Here is an 18,343-nt window from a genome sequence, read left to right on the forward strand (position 1 = left end):
TGAGGGCAGGAAATAAGAAAGAGCAAAAGTAGGAGATCAAGACTGAGTAAAATGTAAGTTATCAGAGAAAAAAAAAGAGCAAATAAGAAGCAATTCCAATAAACATTATACCATATTTGTTCATGTAATGGTCATATTCTTCCCCACTTTCCTCTGAACTTCTGCCAGAAAATTTGCAACAGGACCACATGTGCTTATTACAAAATTTAGAAACTACTTGTTTCATGCTAGTGTTTACAGGTTTGTCTTTGTTGCACATCAAATATAGAAATGCTCTTTCAATACAGGAAGAACAGACAGAGACTCATAATTTTGCATCTAACAATGGTTTCCTCATTTGCTAGTGCTTCTGGGAAGCAGAAAGTAAACTTTTAGCACCTTTCCTATGTTAAACATTAAATGTCATCATGATCAGCAATACCTAGGCCTGTATTTGGAAATGCCTGCACAGAAATACTGCATTAATAGCCCATATCTAACAAGCTTTATATAAACATCAGTGACTCCAGTTAGGAGTGGAAGAAGCACAGCCTAACAAATGCTAACATCTACCTTTCGTGAGCATGTAGATTGATTTGTGCTTTCTTCAAAAGCATCACTTCCTTCTTCATCCAATAGAGCCCAGGTGAGCCCTGAGTTAAAATTTGCTGTTAAGAAATCAGGAAAGCAATACTTTAAAAATTGTATGGCCATGTCACTGTATGTTGCACTGAATAAAAGTGATTGATTTTTATTTTTTTTTTCAAGTAGGAGAGAAGCAGAGCTGTTCCTTCCAAGTAGTGAAGGGTTCTGTTGTATCAAGAAAATACACAACTTGTCTTTTATTAGCTCCAACCTGAAGTAATAAGTTTTGCTTTATGCAACAGCTGATGATCACAACAATTTCAGGACCATTTTGCTAGAATGAAAGGCTGAAAATGGAAAGTTTTCCAGGCAAGCTGAAAGCAGTTTCCAACACAGCCACCCTTGAACAAAGACTTCTCTACACAGAGTGCTGTAACATGCCACAAGGTCTATGGCCAGACTTCTACTCACCAGGTAGACTCTGACGTGAGGCGATGTCATACAACTCAGGCTTTGGATTGTTGTTTCTCTTATTTTTTACTTTCTTCAAACTGATCTTACAATTGGGAAAAAAGTCAATAGATTCTCAAATTTGTTGCTTTTTCCTCTAAGAAATAACAAGATATTAGTCCCCTCCCCATAAATTACTCTGCAGAGAAAAGTCTTAACACACCTGAAATAAGAACCTCTTGCAGCAGTTCTCCAGATAAACATGTATTGGTTCATAGCTCATACCTGAAAAAAGCTTTAGATGAAAGACTATGATAATTTTTCAGCCTCCCAAAGTTGTGTTATTAATGGTAAACTGCCAGCCAATGATCTGAGTCTCCCTCACAGCTGAGGAAGAAAACTGCCCAGTATTTTACCTTCTGCAGCCAAAGACCCATTCATGACTGGGATTTGATGAAAAAGGATGCCTGAGTTTATCCCTTGTGCTATGAGGCCTGTTTCTCTTACAAAATATCTTTAGAGCATAGGCTTGGTTTTGTTGTTTTGTTTTCATTGTAGTGACGTCATTTCTATTTCATTGAATGCAAAACGATCCATTGTTGTGCTGCTGTGAATAGAGTCTTTTCTGCAAAATGTGGCTCACATAATCTTCCCAAGCCATGAATTTCCACAAGTCACTGAGGAATTTTGAGAGAAGAAAAACATGTCTCACTGATAAGTGGACAAAGAGGGATGTAAATGGCCATCTCTGTTATTCTCTAACTAGATTAGAGCAAGTTTCTCTAAAACCAAAATCTTGAAAAGCATGGAAATCTGTAGTCTAGGTTGTTGGCAGAAAAAGTTCCTTATTTTAAAATACTTTATGTACTGGCTGATTTTGGTTCCTGGTCTAAGCAAAACAGAACTTGTTCTGACAATATTGGCATTCTCAGTTTCCAAATGTTCAGTGAAGACTCTTCAATGTCTCAAGCACTGTATTAGCAGCAGTGGAGATGGGATATTTTTACTTAGAAAAGCAAATTGCAGCCACCTCATCAATGCTTTTCTAACAGTAGTTCAGTGGCTACACTGTTCCTCCTGATGATTGAGGTAACCTCTGTTTATCATGAGAACAGATGTCAAATCAACACAGACATAGCAGAGTGATGCAAATCCAAGGCATCCTTTTGAGTCCAAGAGAAGCAGTTTTAACACATACAAACAGGTTGGATGCTGTATTAGTTGGAGTATTTTTATGTTCTGTTGATCATTCTCTGAGAACGTAACAGTTGGGAGGGAAGAGTAAGTGATTTGACAGCAGGCAGGTCAAAAAAAATTATCTTCAAAAAAGTATTCTAGTGTCTTAGGAGCAGACAATGCTACAGTGCTTCTCTTTTTAATACAAAAATCTATATCTATATCTATAGAAATATCTGTAGAAATATTCTCTTGTGAACCAGTCTGTATCTATAGAAATATCTGTAGAAATATTCTCTTGTGAACCAGTTAAAGTGATATTTTTTATTTTTTTTTAGTAATGCTGATGCACTTGGATTTCCCTCTGGTATCCTATGAGCAAAGGGAGGTCCAGAATTAGTAGGAACATCACAGCATGCTGAGATGAATGGGAACACCTCTTCCTCCTTAGAGCAGGAAAGCTAGCCAGGAATTTTTGGAAGATCTCTGAAAGGCTTGGCAGAGGTAGGGTACTGGCACTGACTACAAGACGAAAGCAAAATAGGAAATGTCTGGCAAAGCCACCACCAGCAACAGTCCAGTCATCAGCCACAGCAAGTATTTCACTGCTGCCATCAGAAAAATTAACAGAAACGTTGTCAATCTGTGAAAAGAAGAGCAGAGAGCATCCTGTGGCAACTTGCAGTTGACTGGGCCTTGGACTGAAGGGCTAACTCCAACCAGATTGCTGTACTCTGTGAAGGTGCCATCCGTCTATTTTCCAAGTGTTTGCTGGAGAGAGATCCAGAGAGAGGGAGGGAGGAAGGGAAAAAGGATACACCTTTAAGCACAAGTTATTTTATTGCGTTAAATCATACATATAGACTTAGAAACCTGAATTTAGATATCCTTTTTATAAGAATGACTGTCTGAAACAATTTTTTTCTATGTTTTGTACCTAATTTTCATGCATTTTACATCTTAATATATGTTTTCATTCTTGGTTTCTCTGGTAGCTTCAGTTAGCTACCAGAAAAAAAAAAAAAAAGACCCAAAATTAACTTCTTCCAGGAAAAAAAGCTTTCTTCCAGGAAGTTTAAAAAGAAAACCAAAACAAAACCAAAAGCAAACCCACATAAAGCCCACAAACAAAAAGGAGATATTAAAAATACCATCTACCACCATACAAAAATACACTTCGACAATCTGTATTCTTTAATATGAAATCTGATTAAGGGACTCAGTAATAAAGAAAATGGTACTTACCATTGTCTGCCACTAGCTGCCTTTAGATATGCATCTTCAGCAGAAGTCTGTGTATTTGTCAGAGCTCTGGCTGAGATATTTAAACTAAGGGACTACTAAAGCGATGCCAAATTATGTGAAAATACAGTTTAAGATACACAGTGCTGGCATCCATGTTTTATTTCAAAAAATACGGCCTCCCAGTAAAGAAAGAGAAGTAGGCATATTTCATGGGGAACATACAAAGAAAGATAGTTGCATTTTGGGGTTTCTAGCTCCCCAAAGTCATGCTCATACCTTCTGAAGATGGGAGAGAGTTTGTTCCACTGTGGAACAAGCTTTTTTTAAAGATCCTACATAGACTTCAAGAAATTGTGCATGGCATTGGAACATGTACATAATCTAAATATGCTACAATTTGTAAAATTTTGTAAGAAAAAGGAACAAATCTTCACTAATACGTACTACTCACACGATAAACATAAGCCTGAAACTTGCTTCTGAAATCACATTGCACAGCTTTACATAAAGCAGAAGAGGTAAGACAACTAGGACACTCAGTTGGAACATTTTCAAATAAGCTAAAATAATGGAAGGGTTTTTCTGAGGTATAAAGACACAACAAATATAAGGAAGGTAAATTCAGAAAGTACTCAAAGTTGAAAAGGGTCTGCTGAGAGAAATACACGCCTTGTGATGAACAACTATGTGCACCCTCCTAAAAATATTTAATGTGGCATTTAAGGAAGTGGCCTGTTTGAGTGGGTTTCTCAGCCACCATTTAAAATTGAAGGTAGGAAAAAATTCCACTGGAACATACAGTACTGATCAGAGATACCCAAAGAGAAAAAGTAAGTGTGTAGAAGGTGGTGCATGGTTGGTCTGGAAGGTCTGATCTGAAAGACTTGAAGGCTGAACACAGATGAAGTGACGGCTTCTGCCCCAATTATTTCACATGGATTTCAATATGAAGGGAAGGAAAGGAATCCTCTCCCTCTCTCAGGTAGAGCAATACCTTCAAGAGAAATTTGCTTTCTAGCTCAGAACGTAATCTTCCCCCTTCCTTGTGGTGCTTTGTTTTTAAAATACAACTGATCCTTGGAGAACATAGCAGATAGACCTGCTGGAAGAATAAATTATGTAAGGAATACATTTCTAACTTTCCAGAAATAACAGACTGCTAGACTCAAGTTAAATCAATACATCACAAATGCTGACAAATGCTGATTTTGACAAACTTAGTTCTAGAATTTATTTTTTTTTTTTGTTAAAATTCAGAGCTTTCTGAGCTGTTCAGAACTGAGAATTTTACACAATGTGTAATAGCTGTTGGATTTCTTTTAGAAAACAAAAGCACATAATTGGGTTTTCTAAAGGAAAAATTTTTTTTGCTCCCCCCCCCAACCAGTACTTTTGGACAGCAAATAAAAAGAATAGATGAGGAGTGATCCAAATCACAGAGAAGTTGGTATTACATGAATCGGGCCTGCAGATTTGTATGTGGAGATAAGCAGTACTATTCAGAACTGCAGCGATGCACAAGACAAATGTTCACGCCTGACCTTGAATTTGAAAAATCCATCTTCACGTGGGACTGTTCAGAATCAAAAAAGCTCTCATAAATATGAAATGAATGGATATTCTCAAGGAATCATTACACTTTGTTTGCCTGTGCTCACAGAGCACATTTAGTCTAAGCAGGAAGCACAAACCCATTGAATTTCTCCTCCACAGATGTATTTCTGGTTTACAGGAATTAAAAGTGTTTAGGTTCTGTATTACTCCTGTACAAGCACAGACCCTAACAAGAGAACTAAACACACAAAATAAGAGACAGAAAGAAGGCTTCTGCCCTAAGAGTTAACCTTCAGACTGCTTGACAAGTCAAAATAAGCAGCTGGTGTACCCCCTGTATGATTTCTCAAAAATAAATTAACTGTAGTAATGGACTTCGGGCTGTTTCCAAAAAATTTTGTAGCCCTCTGTGGTTGGGAAGAGAATTGCAAATAAGGGATAGGTAAAACAAATTCAGAAAGCTATTTTGGCAGAAGGGGAAGAGGAAAGTGCATTGACAAAATATGGTGTTGGGGAGTGAGGTTTACAACCCAAGCGAGCAGCTGAAGCAGTGCCTTATGCAACAGGCTTCAGTGCTCATTAACTACAGCTGCCAAAAGACAGAGGGTACCTTACGAACGCAGCAGTATCTTGTTTAATAGTCAATCGCCTGGGGAGGTGCGGGTGGAAATGAGCTAAATCACCATTCTAGCTTTTAGGAAGCAGGATCCTTGTTTTTGAAACAGAAACACGAGCCTTTCAACACAGCTGCGCCAAGTACAGTGATCGAGAAAAAGCTCTTTTGAAGTCAAAACCTCTTCATTGCAATAATTCAGACCTCTTCATTGCAATAATGAGAAATACTTGCCCCTCTCTGTCACAAACGGTAATTGTGACAGTCGGTTGTGTGGTGACGTTTTTTGCAGGCCGGTGTAGCGGACGCCCTTGCCCAGTCGGATGGTCGCTGAAGGGCACACCACACACTCGAGCACCACCGCACTGTGCCTGGTTGCCCGAGCTAGTGCTGTTCCACCCAGGATAAACTCTCCCCTCCCACGCCCTCCGTCCCCCCCAGCCCAACCCTCAGGCTAAGGGGTTTTCTGAGGAGGATGTCTGGAGGAGACACTTGGGCAGCTGCAAGCAGCGTACACACTGTGTGCAGGCCAGGGAAATCGATCCCTTCCTAATAGGGGGAACTCCAAAATTAGGTGAGAAATGGCATCTGAATCATGTAGAAACTAGAAATGATGTGGTTATGTCTGATGGGTGGAACACAGACTGGCACAAATTCTCTCAGAATGATTAAAAAATTGATTCCCTGGATACCTTAGGGGTGCCCCAGGCATAATTTGAGCATCATGAGGACAATGAGAAAGGGATCAATGAAGTGTATGTGCGTTCTAGGATAAAAACTTACAAGTTTCATTTTGGAAGGGTCCAAACTGAACTTCAAAAACATTTATTTTAAATAAATGAAATATGAAAATAGTATGAATTTATTTGTATATAACAGTTACACTTTAATATTGAGTCAAGGAACCATGAAATTCTAAAAACTCACTACTTACATTAAGAACTCACCCATTACAACTCAGTACTTTAACGATGACAAATTCTCTGAGGGATATGGAAACACTTGTATGATTATGGTGTGGCTGTTCGGTGACTGGAAACAAACTAGTATATAAGACTTGTGCCATGGGCTCTTGCTGTTTCTAGGCCGTGAGACTTCAGGAGCGTCGGGTACATGACACAAGCATTGGGTGTTTGTCTGAATTCAACCCCATTAGTAACTGTCTGGGGCTTCGAGTTAAAGCATGTTAGCTTAGTTAGTTAGTAAGGATCTGTTGATCGGATCCCCTCGCTCCCCTGGAACACTGTTAACACCTGCAATTAGGCCAAACATACCGCTGTATAACTACCACCAGATGAGTCAGACTCCATTACCAACTTTTCTGTCATGAGTCGCAAACACATTTAAGAACTATTGCCGTGCTACAAGGTATTCCATGTTAATGTTTAGCAAAACCTAATTATTCCACAGTAACAATATTGTCGCTAGTGACACCACAACAGCAAAACAAAGGCTAAAGTTTGACTCAAATTTCAAATTTTTAGATAGCTTGCTTAATGGCCACACCTCACTAAAATACTTATGCTGAATATTGCCCATGCCTACCTTTAACAAGTTAGAGTTGTTAATATAAGCAATAGAGAACCTCAAAAAAGTACAAAAGGGCATTACTGAATAATTTAAAAAAATACTTTGTAATTAAAGTTTTGTCAAAAACTATTGTGATCTTTTATAGCTGCAGATAATGAAAATACTCAAGAATTACTGCAATTTTACAGTACTGAAGTGGAAGATTAAAAATAATCACTTCGTTCTTATTTATTTAGATTGTGGAAGCATCTGTGTTTTCATAACAAGTACAATATGGCTAATATTAATTCTAAAAGCTTGTCAACATCCCTTTGCAGGTAAGCTACCGCAACAAGTTTCCACATACAGAACCTGTACTCAGAGGGAAAAAGCAGTAAGAATAAAAAACCCAATAATCATTATAGTCATGTATGCAAAAATCTATAACCATACAGTGAAAAAATACTACAAAGCTATGTCAACACAAAGGAGTAAAATTCTGCACGGCACTGCAGCACTTTTTTTTCCATTGTAGAAAATCCCTTCTCTTGGTGTGTGCTGTTGCCAGTAATGTGGTTCCTGTTGGCAGAACTGCAGCTGCTACTCAGAGGCTGAGAACTGCACTGCTTACACAGCTGTAAGCTTGGGCTTTCTACTTCATACTGCTGAAACTCATCGTCCCATGTGGTACACAGCTAACAAACTTATTTCCCCAAAATGAACACGACTAACTTTCTTTTGCAGCAAGTGATCTGATAGTTTTACTCCAACAAATATCAAGCAAATTGAAATTAAAAACCTTCTTTGCTATTGGAAAAGCCACATGACCAGGAAACAATTTGTTTATTAACAAGGAAGCATTACTTACTAGAAAGAAGATGCTTTAATATAAATAGCATCAGAAATGCCTAACAGACAATTTTAGTTGGCATCTGTATGAAATTCTTTTTCATCAATTTGGGTGAAGTATTTTCAATGTTTTCTAGTAATAACATGTCATACAACTCCCCTATTCTCAAAGTATGAATTTTCCACTAGAATTAATTTTCCACTCCTGGCCTGGAGAAATACAACATTTCACTGTTCACTACAAACCTTCCAGAGCTGCAGAGTGACTTCTGCTTTTTCTATTTCTCCCTACTTTAACAATACCTATCTTAGGCCAAGGTGGTTTTTTGTACAGTGAAAAAAACACCATTAACAGTGAAAACAAAAAGGTGCTACAATATTTCTGTTCAGAAAAATTCCAGTGGTGAAACAGCAAAGAGGCCTTTCCCATAGGAACAATTACTAACTAGATTCTGAGGAGCTATTAATAATTTCAGTTTAATGGGTTTTATTGTACATGAGAATATTTTGGAATATTGTTACTATTCCTCACAAATGGAATAAAGTATTAGAATTCTGCAAGCTACTCTCATAAAAATAGCCTCCTACCATAAATTAAATTTGTAAAAGAAAAGAAACATAAAGATTTACTTATTGAGGAACACCTGTTTAAGATAAATACATTTGAAAACACATCAGAGATAAATACTCCCCTAAAAAGTTAAACTGGTTTAGGTTTTTTTCTGTTTGCAAATACGCTGCTTTTCTTACTCTCTAGGAAGGCAAACTGCTTATGAAAAGCAGTGGCAAATGCAGGCGAAGCAAATGCTTCTGAAAGCTTTCAATAGAATTTTTTCAATTTACAAAATGTGAAAACACCTTTTAATTAGTAAAAAAAAATAGTCTAATATACAAACATTTTAAAAAAAATTAATTTGTGAAGGAATGTAGTGTAATTACCCAGACTCATACCCATTCACTCCTCAGATACTGGTAGCTATCTCCTTTCAACACAAGCCTCTCTCTGTTAACCCAGAAAAATGCATACATGGCCAGTTAGCCCAAGCAGAATAGTCAGTCAGCTTTCCCCAGATTTAAACTATCATAAATTACCATCTGGACAGCATTAGAAAGAAATTGAAGCATACAAGGAATAAACTAGAGTTTCTTTTTATATCAAAATGTACTCTTGAAAATGTGTTTGGCACAGTGCTAAATCATATCGTTAATACTAAATATTGCAGGATACAATAAAACCCTGGAGTTAACTTGTGTTTACACCCTTTAAGGGATAAAAATAAAAAGATACCAATTATTCAGAAGTCCGCCTATACAAACTGTATAAACAATATTTTATGTCTTGTTTTGAAAACCACTGATATAGTAAATTTTACATAAAAGACTGCAAAATAATATAAATGGATTTAAACAGATCTTTACAATAAGAAATTCAAATGGAAACAGACAAGTAACAAAGAGAAGTAAAAAAATTTATTGCAGTATTTGTTCCACCAGATTTGCTGGGGATCCCTTTTCTTGTATTATTTCAGGGTGACCTAATACATCAAAATCTACATTTACAAAAACTCCTCCTGCAGATAGGTCATAGATACTGCATGCTTTTTTTTTTTCTTTCTTTTTTTTTCTTCAACAGAATAAATTATATATCCAGGAGATTCTGCCATTTTACAGCCTGGAAAAACAATGCTTCCCTGGAAACTGGGCTAAACTAAAGAAAGCCATCCGCTGCTAGGTTAAACTCCAAGAACACTTTATTAAGAACATTAACAGACTAATTTCCAACATTCACTTGTTTATTTTTTTAAACAGAAAGGTTTTTTTTCAAGATATAAACAATTTTTTTGTTAAACTATAATACAGTGGGAGTAAAAATGAACTGAGAAGTTTCTGCTGCACAACAGCGAAGGAAGCTCCCACAAAAATGTTTACCAAACATTTCCTTCTTTTTTCCCGTGTCCCAGGTTCCATTCTTACTCTTCATTTAACTGATTTTTTTTTTTAATTTTTTTTTTTTTTTTGCCAGAAAGTTGATATTTCAAGTTTTTCTGTTATTTCAATTCCTGTAAATTTGGCTGCATGTACAAATTCATTAGCTGGAAGTTCCATCCTTGGCGGCATACAACGATCGTAAAGTCTGCACAACTTTATTAGTCAGCTTATTAGCACTCGTTAGAGCAATTTTTTTGTAAATAATGTCTGACTCTTTAATAGTGTCTACCCAAGGCACCAGTTTGCGGCCATCACGGCGCTTAGCCTCAGTCCAGGAGCCACTGTAGGAGCCTGCCATCCACTGAACACTGAAGCCATTGCTGGTTTTCTGTACTACTCTTGCAATTTGTGGTCGGTCTTTGTACTTTGGACAGCAAATAGCGATGACATCCATGACATCAACACTTTCATTCATCTGTGCTGCCAACTCCGTAGAGTCTGAATTTCGTTTTGACCTTCTCAATGACTAAAACATTGGGGGGAAAAAAGACCAAGTGTTACACAAAAGAACTTTAGTGAAATTATTGCTTTTATTGCTTTTAATCCCTTGACGCCGGGAGTTGGGATTTCCCAGCACACATTCCATTGCCGGCAATGAGACGCACCGCGACCGCCAGCGCCAAGGGGTTAACATATCCTTGTAAAACCACATACTCTTAATTTGTACCCGTGTCTTTATCTCTTATTGATATATAAAATTATATATACACATGAATCATAAAGCTACATAAAAACTTGGCAACAATAGAAAGGATAACACACAGTACATTCCAAAGGAAAATTAATAACTTTTTATACGGGATAAATCTCATTTTCTAGTTTGGTTTTTTTTTTATTGTCTTTTCTGTTAGACTTTCTACAAAAGTTGTATAAACGGTTAAGTAGAGAATCTCTATCTACAAAATGCTTTCTTTCATGTGGATTACATTACTTGGTGTACATTTAATATAATAGACTGACATTTATAAGCACATAAAAATCATTTTACGTAATACGCTGCGAAATACGTTGACTCCTCCTCCGCCTCACCCCTGAAGTGCCTCCTCCTCTATCCTCCCCATCACTTTCATCGTCCTCTGTCTCAGCTGCATTGTTTTTAGGGCTGCCTCCTCCAAGCAGCGAGGTAATTGCTTTGTTCCGAGCATTTGTGCTAGCTGACACCTCTCCATCTTCTTCTTCTTCATCAGGATCCAAATGTTCCATAAGGAGCTTGAACTATTAAAAAAACAGATTCGCTAACATTGTAAAGTTTAAAATAGACATTTATATCACACTACACTAAAGAAAAAACAAATGGCAAGGTAAAGAAACAGTAAAACAACAAATGGCAGATAACTTCAGACCTGAAGAACAGCTTATGGTTTGTTCTACAAACTTTTTACTTTCCTGTCTTTTTTTAGTAGACATGTAAAAGCTTTCTTCCTGTGTTTCCAAAAGAGTAAGTCTTCTCTAACTGATATTTAAAGATTCAGGTGGTGTGTATGTGCATGGACTAGATACACCAGATCTAATCTCTGTTCCTATGATGGAAACAGTCATGGACAAAGTGAACAAGTTATATAAGAGAGGTATACAAGATGGATATCAGAAATCAGAAAATACTCCATAAAGATGAATATCCTTTACTCAAAATTAATTTTAATTGTGTTTAGACTTATTGGAAATCTTTGAACGATAGTCCTGCTAAACATCCTGAGAAGAAGTGGTGAGTTATCAGCATAACGTATAAGACTACCAGGAACTTAACATTATGAAATGTTCATCCAATACATCAGCATCTACTTTCAAGTTTATACTGCGTTACCCAGTTTGAAAGGATTTCAGATTTTCTGCAAAGCAACTTTACTTACATCTAAGTACTGTTTTACTATACTCCTCTTCACTTCTTCAGTGATCTTGGAATTAGCCATATCACTCCGCAGAAAATCCAGAGTTTGTTTTGGATGGAAATGTACTCCTGTCTTCCTATTTATCGCTTTATCATAAACTTTTGCAGATTCAGATGGAGAATATTTCTGAATTTTACTGATTAAAGAAAACAAAAAGGAAGAGCTTTTAAGGAAAGTCCAAAGCAATTTCAGGGAAAAGCTTTTAAAATTTTAAAAGTATTTTAATCATTCTATATACAGTAGACATTCTGGTAAGAAATTAAATCATTGCTTTTTCTAAGCCAAAGTTTCATCATATTCAATTTATCATGTTTATGTTTTTTCTCTTATGCTAATCTATTGTTTAAACAGTTAGTTACAATCAACTTAAAAACCCTTTCAAACTTTATCCTTACAAAGAACCCACTAGATTACAAGATGGCCTATTATCTAAATATCCTTACCTATCAGAGAATCCACAAAGGTTCTTTAAATGCTGTTTCAGCATCAAAAGTAATAATATGCCTTGGGAGACATTTGCAAATTCAATTAAAGGAGCTGAATTTTCTGGTAAACATTTCATCACAGCATTTATATCATTTTCTTCATCGGAATCTGAATCAGAGTCTACTCGTTTCCGTAACCTCCGAGGCTTAGAAGCTTCCTCCTCACTTTCGCTCTCACTACCACTGTTACTGTCACTCTCAGTCTCCTCATCTGATGAAGGTTTTCTTTCCTTTTTTTTGTCTTTCACCATAGACTGCAACACAGAGAAGTAAACACACATTCCAAAATTAGAGTAAGTAGCAATACATTTCTAAAAAATCTTTCTTAAATCATTACTGGCTTAAATTAGCAAGAATTCCCCGAACAATGTTATTAATTTGTGACTAGATATTCAAAATTTAAATTATTCATGGCAAAAAGATGCTGAAAAACTGATCCAAAGCCCACATTTTTTGTAAGGTGGGTAGAGAAGGAATTGAAGAAACAAGTACAGTAACAAGTATGGCATGTTATTCTTAAAAGACTGCTCAAGTTCATTAGCAGTTTCAGTAGTGTAGAAGGCCGAATACAATAAATCAGGAAGAAAATTCTGTTTTTTCTTTCATCTAGGTACTGTTTCTCTGTGTAATGTAGATTTCCATATGTACTTTGGTACAGGCTAGTCCAAGCTGTTTAATCCTTGTGTCTTAAAATTATATGACACTAATTACACTGCTGACCAAAGGAACTGTCAAGTGATCATACACAGTATTAATAAAAATGAGTTCTATTACTTGTAGAGCTACAGAATTTCACATGTGCATTATTACTGCACATAGTATGATTTTCCACAACACACAATATAACCTAAGCAGGATGCCATCCTCTGTGCTGGATGATACACACTGGTCCCCAGTCTAAAGAATGGGCTGTCTCTTTCTAGTTAATTAAAAACTGACTTTGTTAGGGTGAGAATTCAAAGCAGTGCACTTTTTAGGCATTAACTCTGACTTGTACTTAGTAGTCAGATTGGACATTCAAGAAAGAGGTTTCCTGACAGTTTGCACCTTCTACTGTTAAAGTTGTCCAGGAAATGAAGACATAGAAGTCTTTAAGAAGCAGAGTCTTTTTTCTTACAGGGTTGTGTACGACCATAACAACAGATACTATACCACAATTCAGGTTCTTAGATGCTACCTTAAGAAAAGCCATATTGTGCACTCTTTTCTTGCAATAAACAATGCATTTAGTTTCTCATGTGACACACACACAACTGGCACCAGCTACTTGAAAACAAAATTATCAACCAACTGGATTTTATTATTAAAATTATAGAACCAACCACAGTAAACTAGCATTTCATTATGATTCTGGGTTCATGTGCTTCCACAGGCATCCAATTAATTATTATTCAGCCATAACAGGGAATGATATAGATTTGATATTAAGATCTCAAAATTCATAATTCTTTCTAATAATGTAAGCAACAATGTAAGGAAAGTTTTAAACTAGTGCCTACCAGATGCAGATCAGAATGGAAAGGGTTGCTTGTTTTTAACTACTGGTTACAAAGCAATGGTACTGATCCATATCATAATAATGGTACTGTGCTCACTGAAAAATCTGCTATAATTATAGGGCACCTTATGTTGCCACCGTAGTAAATATAATAAAATATAAATGCACATACCTCTTTAAATGACTGTAGTAGGTTGCTACCAGAAACTGATAGTGTAATGTCTATATGATGCATTATAAACAGTGGCTCTTCCTGTGTTTGATAAGGAAAACAGGCTAGATTGTCTGCTATGTACAACAGCATATTCACCTCTGTTTTCTGGAAGTGATAAAAAAAAGTCTATATAAATACAAAATCAAATACAAATATCTTAGATATATGCACTTAAACTGTGCTCCTAGCAGTCTAAAGAAAAAATATGATCACAAATTTTATCCTGCATACATCCCCAAACCCACTCTAAACATGTATATATGCAAAAAATTTAATCATACCTGAAGATACATTATTTCTGATCAGTCCAAACTGAGTATAGAAAGATACAGAATGATGCAAAAGTAACAAATGTACTCTATTATATAGGAAAATACCTTATATTACAAAGCAAAACAAAGCAAATTAGGGAAATAAATTTACCAATAATTATGACACTTACGACACTATAAACATTGTAAAAGGAGAATTTAAGGTTGTAATGCTGTGTTTCTTTTTAAGTGAAGGAAGTGTGATACTTACTGCAGTATCATCAAAGAGGTTGAGTAAAGAAATTAGAAATGCTCGTCTGTGTTGCCGGTTCCCTCGGATCATGGAGTATAGGTGTGAACACAACGCACTAGATGATTCATCATGTCTAAAACCTCTTACAGGATCTTTTGGGCAGGTATTAATCGCCTGTTGTACCTGGTAAGACATCTTCATACCAGCCACTGCTTTCATCTGAAATGGAAATGTATTTATCTTCATTGAAACCACTGTTTTCAAAGAGGATGCTCATCTGGAGTTTAAAACATACGCTGAGGTGACACTACCTTTTGAGTTGGCCAACGGATTAAATCAGAACTTGTGGCAGAGATCAGAATGTCCTGTGACCTGCTTTCACCATAATTGGTAGAAACACACAGCTAATCTGTGTACTACAGCCAGGTATTCCAATTTAAACAATCTTCAAGAACACTGAAATGTTTTCATACATGAATAGAATATTCTATTAAATGTGTGTGCTTGATGTCACTTGTAGGTGAAGCCAACAGCTGAGTCCATTATTAGTACAACAGGACTAACAAACAGAAAAGGAGGGGTGTTTTGCATATATCCTGTAATTTCCTATAATTTTCTCCTGCTCTAGTTTCCAAACAAACTGAATCTCTAGGTAGGCTGCCTATCCAACTCTCCTCATACCACCTCTTCTGCTGTTGTCTCTTCACCTATACATTGTCTTAAATCCTAGCTGTGTACATAGTTAATGTCATCCACTAGGCTTCACTTACTGGATTAGCTATCTGTTTAGAAGCAATACCTCACTTGCAGTGGAATACAACTAACTATGAGAAGTTCCCACAATGTAGTACACACTCTGAACCTAGACTGGGGCCTTCTAAAATAAGGTGAGGGTGCTGCATCTCAATTTCAGATCTTAAGCAGAATTACTGTCACTATGCCACAACTTCACAAGTCTTCACTTAGTCCCCAGATTTTCCTTTCAGCAGGACTCCTCAGATCTAAACAGCTGCTTGTGCTCCTTCATCATTTATAAAGCCTTGATGTCTTAATGTTCTAATACAGATACACTGAGGACTTGTACTTTTACAAGGTGTTCTCTTCCCTTCTCCACTGATACCAGAAAACCACTGCTAAACATCATGAAACAGCTGTCCTTACCTCTTAACAAATAAATGCTCTTAAGTACTTTCCAGTGAGGAAAATGTTACTGTGGATTATAAATTAAAGGAAATTTTGGACTGGAAAAGACACTTCAAATTATTATATCCTTTCTATTTCTAAGAGCAGAAATCTTCAAACAGGGCAAAAAGTTGAGAACATCTATACAATTGCTTATAGTTATTGTTTGTTACTATATATTCTTTTTATCCAGCTGAGACATATTCAGGTGTTTAAACCACTAGAGAACATAACATTATTTTGTAAAATGTTAAATTAGTATTACTTACGTGAATGAACCCAGCATATTTTTTGTCTATTTCCACCAACTGCTGGTCAGCTTTATTTCGCATAGAGGGCTCTGGATCTGTGCCCATAGCAATTAAGTATGGCACACACTTGAAAAACAAACAAAATGATTATTCATAGTCACTGTACCTCTTCCTTCTCAGTCTTTATTCTTCCACTACACTACTGTTCTTTTTATATTCTGACTACTGCAGAAAAATAGAATAGGAAGCTCTCTGAAACTTCCTACCCAACTGATATTTGCAAGCAAACAGTACAAAATACTATTTTGTAGTATTTGAGAGACCAGCATTAAAAATGATAGAAGTTGTTTGAGGTTTCAGGTTGTATTTCGTTTTCTCTCAAACTCTGAAGTCAACTACAAAAAAAATGACATTTAAAAAACCCCACAAAACCACCACTTATGACTGAACATGCACAATGGCTGCAGTATAAAAAATAATTACAAAAACATTATGTAAGCAAAGAATAATGGAGATGATGACTGAATTTCTGACATTGACTGTGGAATCCATAGTGTTTGGAGGACATGGGGATCAAGGTGGAAGCAAGCTGACAAATTTTCCAGGATAAAGAATCTGATGAAGAAAACAACTTGGCATACACCTGAAATTCATAAAGAAATATGCTGCAGTGTGCATTTGTACATGCTCTTTAGGCACTGGCTGGGCGTTTACATCTTGATCCAAAAATAGAAAAGACAGCATTTTGAATGTCACTGGCTAAATAATATAAAACAGATTTCAAAATATGCTTTCTTAAAGGCCACATGCTACAGTAAGAAATGACTAACGTAGCTGGAAGAGAAAAACTGGAAATTTATGTAGCAAGTCTGAAAACCTCTGAAAACCTGAATAACAAAAAACTCCACTCATTAAAGTTTGCCATACCTGAACAGGATGGATGAGACCCTGATTTAACGTCAGTGCAATGACATTTAGAGCAAAGTGGCGTACACTGGACTGGGTATGAAAGAAAGCCTCAAGGACCTGTTTGAGATATAGCTGCATGATGGAACTACTCATCCCTGAGGAAATATCACCCATTTCTTTCAGGTCTTCCTGTTTTGCAACTTTTTTCCCTGTAAAAAAGGACAAAAGCAATAGCACACTCACCATGGTATAATAATTTACTTTGCCGTTACTTGATGCATGCTTTAAGCTTTACAATACATGCATGTTTCAGCTGTCATAAAATGGGTTTATGATCTTACGAAACATAGAACAGTCTGACAGTCAATATAATACCAAAAAGACATGACTTATTAAAGTCTTGTTGCCCAATAAAGGTTTTAAATTTTAATATTTTCTTACATTGCATTTATTGTTTTCTATCTTCAAATTAACCTTAGAGGAGGTTTTGATAAAAAGTATTACTACCATCATTACAGCAATTATGCATTCTGGATTGCTTCCAGGTTTTATACATATTGAAAATAAATAATATACCTATTATGTGTATTCACCTATGCACATAATGAATTTTTAAAAATTATTCTGAGATACACTGGGTACAGTGTTACTGATCTGATAACAATCTTAAGTGACTCAGTTCACATCCATAGTAATTGTATGCATGAAAGTTAGGTTTTGCACGCTGTATTAACAGCGAACTCAACACTTACAGTCTCTGTCTGCCTGCTGCATACGTGTATCCTCCTCCTGCAAGTAGGTCTGAAGGTTTTTTAACACCTGGATTTTTAAGTTTACTGAACAGTTCTTATCTGAAAGAATACTGTTGTACAGAGTCTTCACTTCCTGTTCAAACATTAAACTTGGGTGCTGTATAAATGCAAATCCTAAGAGGGGGGAAACAAAGAGGAAATATTCCATGTTATTATCATCTAGAAATGGTATTTCTGCTTTTTAAGTCTTTCTTCAAAACAGAAGTATGAAATTTACCTCCTCTCAAACAGCATAGCTTTTTCTAGTCTGAACAGTATTGCTTTTCTATATGAACCTCATCCATACTTACCAGTTCTGTTAGCTATAACAGTTCTATTAGACATGACACTGTTTGACAGATAAAGATGGGGTGTTAACTCAGGACAGCTACAATAAGAGTTCTACAGGTCTGGAAGTGTGTCCAGGCCTGATTTGAATGACTAGCAGCTCTCACAAGACCAAAAGCAGGAACATTACTAAAAATTACCCTCTATTTTTGTAATACATTTGGATAAAAAGCAATCTGTTGAAACTGTGAAGAGTTATTCTTACATAGGCAGAGCAAACATGGGAAAATTGACAGATACCACAAGTATTTAAAAATAAAATCTTAAAAAGAAAAAAAAAAAACAAAGAAAACACAGTAAAATTTATACCTCTCACTGTCATT

At 36.2% G+C, this 18,343-nt stretch overlaps 1 protein-coding gene across 6 annotated transcripts in view; it reads right to left on the bottom strand.

Annotated features, from left to right (window-relative positions):
* Positions 1 to 7,640: 7,640 nt before the first annotated feature.
* Positions 7,641 to 18,343, bottom strand: part of NIPBL (NIPBL, cohesin loading factor) — a 158,535-nt gene continuing 147,832 nt past the window's right edge. For 3 of the 6 annotated variants that reach the window (XM_026865321.1, XM_026865326.1, XM_026865323.1), the window contains 9 exons: positions 17,634 to 17,807; positions 16,900 to 17,090; positions 15,991 to 16,098; positions 14,558 to 14,758; positions 13,994 to 14,140; positions 12,282 to 12,577; positions 11,800 to 11,974; positions 10,979 to 11,164; positions 10,050 to 10,415 (listed from right to left, as the gene is read on the bottom strand). In XM_026865321.1, coding sequence (XP_026721122.1) covers positions 10,050 to 10,415; positions 10,979 to 11,164; positions 11,800 to 11,974; positions 12,282 to 12,577; positions 13,994 to 14,140; positions 14,558 to 14,758; positions 15,991 to 16,098; positions 16,900 to 17,090; positions 17,634 to 17,807 — 1,844 coding nt within the window. Of the gene's footprint in view, positions 10,416 to 10,937; positions 11,165 to 11,799; positions 11,975 to 12,281; positions 12,578 to 13,993; positions 14,141 to 14,557; positions 14,759 to 15,990; positions 16,099 to 16,899; positions 17,091 to 17,633; positions 17,808 to 18,343 lie in introns of all 6 variants that reach the window. The other 3 variants (XM_026865324.1, XM_026865322.1, XM_026865325.1) reach the window with 2 other exon arrangements.

Source organism: Athene cunicularia, assembly GCF_003259725.1.
Source record: "Athene cunicularia isolate RWA chromosome Z unlocalized genomic scaffold, athCun1 chrZ_part1, whole genome shotgun sequence".
NCBI classification, from domain to species: domain Eukaryota; kingdom Metazoa; phylum Chordata; class Aves; order Strigiformes; family Strigidae; genus Athene; species Athene cunicularia.